Below are 7,320 nucleotides of genomic sequence, written 5' to 3' on the forward strand. Positions count from 1 at the left end.
TATATTTATTAAAGGGATTATCATATTTAAAATTCAGAGTCCTACAGTTCTTACTGAAATGGTGAAGAAGCTTATTATTAGGCATACATTTGGCTGTAGTCTGCTTTTGCAGTACATCAAGTATCCAGGTGCATCGTGAACCATGAATCTCAAATCAATTTGAATAAATTTGCTTGGGAATGAAAAGACTCATATTTAAAAACTCATAAAGCCATAGCACACCAATCAGTAAGAAACAGAACCGACCACCTCATCTTGTTAGATGCTGCCAGGTGCCTCCTGAAAGACAATTCTATACCAGAAAATTGTCAATAGAAGGTCATTTTCATCTGTGTTATTGTGGGCAAAAGCCTTGAACTTAATGGAAATTGGGATTAAGTACATTCACAGAACTCTTCAGAGAAGCTTAAAGTCTTTATTTCTAACATTTCTACTTGCATTGCATGTGCCCCAATTTCTAATTTTGGGTTAATATTGAGAAAGTATGAATCACCCAAAAGGCTTTTTTATCTGCTTATATTTGTGGTTTAATTAATACTTCGAGTCCGTTATTCAAAAAACCTTTAATAAGTTGAAAGTGTCCACTCCTAGTTCTGAATGAGTGACCTCTGTGTTTTCTTTTGTAGCCTACACCTTCTTCTACAAAGGATCAAAATACTGGAAGGTTGATAACCAGAGAATGAAACATGAGCCTGGATATCCAAAGTCCATCCTTCGAGATTTCATGGGCTGCCATGACATTGTGGAAAAGGACAAAGATGTAGTACCTAAGTGGCCGGATGTGGACCGGACTCCTTTTGACCCCAATGCAGGCACAAATGATGTTGATACCGATGAAGAATCGACAAATAATGACGTAGACATCCTTCTGAAAATCGACGACTATACTCGTACCATGAATATTATCATGGTGATAGTGCCGTTGATTCTGTTGTTGTGCATTCTGGGATTGATTTTTGTGATTATCCGGATGCAGAGGAAAGGGGCACCCAGACTGCTGGTCCACTGCAAGCGGTCTCTGCAGGAATGGGTTTGATGTCTTCGGTTTGACTCATCATATCCTCACCATTGGTGCTATTGGTTCTGTTGACTAGTATATTTATATCAGAAAGTTTGCACATTCATTTTGAATAGGAAAGCCTTGGCTTTCTTTGTATTCATCATTTCTTCATGATTTTCAGCGTGTTTCCTGCTTTCATGCATTGGTGTTTGCCATTTCTGACCTGGATTCAGTTGGTCAAACTGATCAAATAATAATATGGACCATCAATGCTGAAATATAGTGTACGTGCTCTTTCATTAATGCTTCCCTGAGGTGTGTTGCCTTAAATGCTTAGGGATACACAAGGACTGCAAACTGTTCAAGCTTGACCTTCTGATGAAGAAACAGAGCTTTACCTCTGGCCATGTACCAACCTAGACTGATAGTCACACTGGCATGCCTGGAAGAAAATGGACATCTCATCATATGCCTTCTTGTATGGAAGTGGCTTTAATATGTCCCTGTTCTTTAACCAGGTGAATTTTGTCTAGTGGAACGCTTCTCAGGTACTTGGCGGTTCTATGAGGCTGCACATGGAAAGTATAAGCATATGTGTGTGCTGGGAAAGACTTCTCCAGAAGACCAGTCACAGAAAGAGGTCAAAGGTCAAGCAGAAAATACATTAAAGAAAAAACAGCATCCTGTATCTTTCAGTTCTGCTGAGGAATCCTTTGGGTTATGCTTCCTCAAAGACTGTGCTCTTGCATTACTGGATCTTACTGCGCTTTCCCACGAACTTTTCACACAACTCATCACAACAGAACTTTATTATATTTTAGAGTGAACGGAAACAAGCTGTTGGCTAGTTCAGTGAGAAACGTCTCTCTCTCTCTCTCTCTCTGTCTCTCTCTCTCTCTCAATATTGTGTGGGATGCAAGTTTCAAAAACCCGGTGCTCATCCCACTCTGTCTTCACTAGCTGGAAACCCTGCCAAGCCTTTTTCTTAATATTCATTGTTATCCCTGCAGCAGCAAACAGTACCAAGGGGCAAAAATGAGAAGCAGAAATCAATCTGCAGACTGTGGACTCTTGATTTTGCACTCTCTGGCAGCTGCTGCCAGGTCCAGGCTGTGTCTGGCTGTGTATACTGCTTAGACCAAGTTACTCCTCTGACTTTTGCTTCTATCCCTCTGTTCTTTGGGCTCTATTTGCACTTGTCCATAAACTGAAACTAAACGCAACATCCATATGTTCAGCACATGACCAATTTTAAGTGTCAAGAAATTCAATCTTCTTATTTAATGAAACGTTGGCCTCCAAGAACCTATTTGGGATGGTCGTATGGCATTCTGAAGAGGTGAATAGAATTGAATGTTAATGCTTTCAGGAAGTGTGTATGTGCCATTTCATTTTAATAATTATATTTTGAGTCATGGAAAGGCTTAAGGGGAAGACAGATGCTTTCTCAGTATTGACTGCTCATTGAAGCTAAGCCCGTCAGTCCTGTGCTCTTTGCCGAGGATCGATTTCATTCAATCCAGTTGCTAAGTGAGGTGTTTTTCCTCTCTGTTCTTCCCCCAAGAGAGATAAACATTAAAGATAATTAGAGCTTACAGTAGTTCTTCTCAGAAAGATTCAGAAGGGAGTGAGTGTCTTAGGCAAGCATCTTCTTCAAGAAGTTTTTATTGCCTCTGTTTTCAGAGGCAATGAGTGTACATTCTGTTTACTGGATCTGCCTCTGAAAGAAGATGTCTATCCATTTTCAAAACAAATACAATTAAGAGTCAGCCTGGAGGCAGTGCCTAGCCTAGCTTGCGTAAGACCATAAAGAAAAATAACCTTTTTGGAGGACAGAGGAAAATAACAGCAAAGGTCTGGCCTCTAGACTTTTAATGATTGTGGGTATAGGATGTGTGCTTGCTCAAACCTGCTTTGGAGTGCTTTGTACAATACAGATGCATGAAGCTGCACCCATAATATGGTACTTTGTGTGTGAAGAACTAGAGGTTAAGAATTCTAACCATTATTATGAATGGAGAACTCCAGCTCCTTATATTTATTTTCATTTTACCTTTTGTTATCGCTTCCATTTTCACCTTTGTCATTTGTATTACTTTAATGATGAAAATGTATGCCCTGGTGGAAAGCACTTCTTATGATCCCTTGTGTGCAGTAGTTTCCATGCACTGTGGGACACTTGTATTCATGGTATTTTGCAGTCAGGAACGTGACACAAACAAATCACAGATGGAGAAGAGAGCTGGACTTTTATTTTCTCAACAGTACTCTTAAATACAGACAAAAGTATAATTCTTTCCCTCTGTTTTCCTTAATAAATGGGTTACTGACAGAGCCCTTACATCAAATTAAAAGTTGACATGGAGAGATCTCCGGCATCAGAGCAGCACAACACTATCTCCATCTTGTGCTTTTGAATCACTCCAGGTCTCTCTGGCTAGGACCCTGAGCTCCCACCTAGTGACGCCATTTGAGCAGTACACAGGTCTTTATCTTACCTTGTTGCTTAAAGCTCTCATTTTTCATTTTTCTGGTTAATCTCATCTTTGAAGCAGGGGCTTCTTGAGCCTCTTTAGGTGTTGCATGCTTAACTCTAATGCATCCCCTGAGCTCAAGAGCTTGTAGCTGAATTGTTAAAATAGACTTGAGGCCACTTTTCTCTGGTTTGCATTTTTTCACATTTGGTAAATGGAGCCAATTAAGTGGACAACATAAATCTTCATACAAGCTGAATATTTGCATTCTGTGTAGGCCAAAGTTAGGCACGAGGGCAGGAGAAACAAATCCTGTTAACTGATTTTCTTACCTGGGTGGTCATGAAGCATAGAAAGCAATCTAGAAAGAAACTAATTGCAAAACTTAATTTTTTTGACTTCTTAGCTTCTGGTGTAATCAATTAAACGGTCATAAAATCAAAACCGTGCTGAAAACTATGGCATTGTGAGAAGCTCTGCCCACTCAAACCTCCATGGATCTTGTGTTCCGCTCCTTGCATGGTCGGTGGGCAGAGTTGTCACATGTTTGTCGGGGTGTTTTGTGGGTGTTCCAGTTTTCAATTGGCCTTTTATAAGCAAGTATGCTCTGAGTGAGCACCGTGGACTGCTGCTCTATCCAAGTTTGGTTTCTGCCTTGTGACCTGTTCTGTTAGTGTAGATTCAGGCTTCCCATGACTCTGTAATGGAATAATAAACGACCATTAAGTGAATGTTTTTACAGCAGCTGATAAATGCGCATTATTCAGCTGGTCCCTTCCTTAATAAAGAATTCTGACCTTTGAATGAAACTAATATTAGGCAGTAGTCTGCTTTCTAAATGCATTACAACTGCTGTAGATCCCTAAAACAGTTTCCATTTTAAGATATTTGTAGAGAAAAAAATTATTAGAAACACTACAGAAATGTATTATTTGTTCAGAATTTAATTCCTATCATAATAAGCTTGAAAATTAAATTATTCAATTATTTGCAGTTGATTTTAGTTAGAAACTAGACATGTTAAAGCTCCATCCAATGGCTCTAACATGTGGTGTGCCTTCTGCAGCAAAGCACTCAGTCACAAAATAACTAAGTCCTCAGAATTTTAGAGGCAGTATGTCTGCATAACTTTTTTGGAAAAAGGAAAAAATCATTTATTAATAATTATTTGTCATCACCATTCATGTAAAGACTGACAGGTCATCCCTGCCAATTCAGTTGTGTTCAGCCACCAGTATAAATCTGAATCTGCTGACAAGGAGTGTTAAACAAAATCAAAATGTCTCAGGCTCCTTTTTAAAGTGTTTTTTTTTTTCAGCTACAGTTTTAAACTTGTCCCACAGATCAAATCATAGTCATTATCTGGTTAGGTTACTGTCACACTTCCTTTTGAACCAGAACTTCTCCCTAGTCCTATAACCAGAAGTGGCCTCAGAGCAAGACTGTTTTTCTTGGGAGCAGTTTTTGTAGTTCTTCCACAAGTAAAGACATGGCCAGCAAGTCACTCCCACTAATTTCTGCACCAAACCTCCCACCTGTAATCAAAGGTCAAGATTACATGTGGAGGGTTTTTCATTTGACTGTTTTTGTGGCCGTCATTTTCTGAGTTGTTCATCAAGTTGAGGCACGGCTGAAGTGAAATTAGATTGTTAAACACGTTTTTGGTACTACATCTCAAAGTGAGAAGATGGTCCTAAACTCATAGAAATTACACACGATGAGCAGCTGTAAATAAATCAAAGCTCTTGTGTAGATCCCAAACATGAATTATTATTATTATTATTATTATTATTATTTCCTGGACTAGAGCTGCCCTGAACCAGGATATGAGAGTCTTACACCAACCCATCTGTCTTCCATTAAAAAAAAAATCTAAACAGGATGTTTACAAGCTTGATGTTATCTTTCAGATTCATTTACCTAAAATGTGAAATATTGCAAGTGACTAGATTGTTTAGATATATTAAGTTCTAAACAGTACTTATAGACTCCGCACTATCATTGGTGAACTGAACTGGAAGCTCTGAATGTGATACACAGAAACAGTTTTACACCAGAGCAGCTTAACCAACATAAAATACTGTAACTTTTGAGTAGGGATTGTAAATGAAATTAAAGCTACTTCCCCCGCTGCTTTAATAAGTCTTGTTACCTGGAAGCTTAGGTAGAAAGTGTCCTCTAGGATTAATTAAGCCAACCAGCAGCACAGCTTTCTTTGCCGATAAGCGCCTTAAGCCTGCTTTACACTGCCGTCCACAGCAATTCTCCAAAGCACCTCCCTGCAGATGCCTTCTGTTCATGGTTGCCAAAGAGTGGGCAGGAAACGAGCAGCATGCACCTTACTCACTTAATCGGGAGTACGCCCAGTGATTGGTAAGTCGACCTGCCACAGTCACACATTATTGACTCTACCTTACTCTTCTCAGCCTGAACCAATGCCATTTTAGCTAATCTGTCTCTTCTGCATACTTGTTCATAGGGCAGGCCACCAGTGTCCTTTATTCAGTATGCTTTACACTTTCTCAGTCTTTATTATTATATCACTTTGAATGTTACAAGAACATCTTCCTTGGCAACATTTTGTTTTTTTTTTGTTTTGTCATGTCTTTTTTTAATATATTTGAGTTCATTGTGTTTAAAGTGTAAATATCTGTGTTTCTACAGCCAAATCTTTGTTGTTTGGTTCATTTTTTTTAATGAATAACATTCCGTTTCTGCCTTAGATGTAGACACAAAACGTTTTATACATTTTTGTGTGTTCACTTTGAGTTGAATGTTTAATGATCCATGCTGGACATGTGTAACAATTACACAATAAATGCTATAAAAAAGTAAACTTTTGTTGTTCTGCATATTACTGCAATTTTCATTCAGTGTCTAGTTTTCATTCCACTTTTTCTGGTGAGGGTCATGGTGCTAACATGCCAGGCTAGTCAGACTAGACCACCATAACTCCGCCAACTTTTTCCTTCTACTTCTGAGCTATTTTTTCTGGTGAGAGTCATGATGCCAACATGCCAGGCTAGTTAGACTAGACCACCATAACTGGCAACTTTTTATTTCTCCTTCTGAGTAAATACCTGATGCTCCCAGGCTGCTTGAGAGTTTTAATAGATTTGCAAGCCTTTCTGGAAATATGTTTTCATTTTGTCATTATGGGCTGCTAGGCTAGATTGATGGGCAGGAATGCCAGGTTTGTCCATCTGAAATTCAGCCTACAGCACGGATGACTGTGCAGAAGTAAAGGGGTCTGAATACTTTCTGAATCCACTGTACTTAGTTGTGTAAGTAGTATTTTGTTGCTAGGTTGTGTACATTTCGATGAAAAGCATCATTTATTACCATTGTAATTTACTAATATACACATCAAGACAGATTATTGTAAAAATAAAGGGAAGTATTGGAGTCCCTAGGAATGTCCAATTTTAATGACCCCGGATATCCAAAGAACAAGAAAAAAAAAAAAGCACAGTGTGCCAGTCATAAAGCCAAATAAGGTTACTTGTTTCAAGCTGGAGCTCCATTCTGTCTGCAAACGGGGTCCAGATTAAATACTGACTTCTGGTGGGCTGTTAGATTAACTAGTGCAGAGAGTGGAAGGAGCAGACTCGGGAGTGTTGGGGTGAAAGTAACCATAAATGTGTCTCCTAGTGGTTCCTCCTCCATTCTAAATAAGGCAATGGACATAAGGTAAGTGGCTGTGAATCACCCTTAACCTTACCCCATCCATCGTTATCCCAGCTCCCATGTCACATTCCCGATGATGTTGTGTGTGTGACTATATTCACACTATAAGCTCTTAATTTTGTGAATGAAGAAATGTTCGTTTGGAAATGGAGAAGAAAA

General features: G+C 39.0%; 1 protein-coding gene across 1 annotated transcript in view; it reads left to right on the forward strand.

Moving 5' to 3' along the window:
- Positions 1-6,163, forward strand: part of mmp15a (matrix metallopeptidase 15a) — a 66,733-nt gene extending 60,570 nt beyond the window's left edge. Inside the window, exon 10 of the mRNA XM_028809704.2 lies at positions 627-6,163. Coding sequence (XP_028665537.1) covers positions 627-1,036 — 410 coding nt within the window. The 3' untranslated portion in view covers positions 1,037-6,163. The remainder of the gene's footprint in view (positions 1-626) is intronic.
- Positions 6,164-7,320: the final 1,157 nt, after the last annotated feature.

The sequence above is a fragment of the Erpetoichthys calabaricus genome, chromosome 9 (genome assembly GCF_900747795.2).
Source record: "Erpetoichthys calabaricus chromosome 9, fErpCal1.3, whole genome shotgun sequence".
NCBI lineage: Eukaryota > Metazoa > Chordata > Cladistia > Polypteriformes > Polypteridae > Erpetoichthys > Erpetoichthys calabaricus.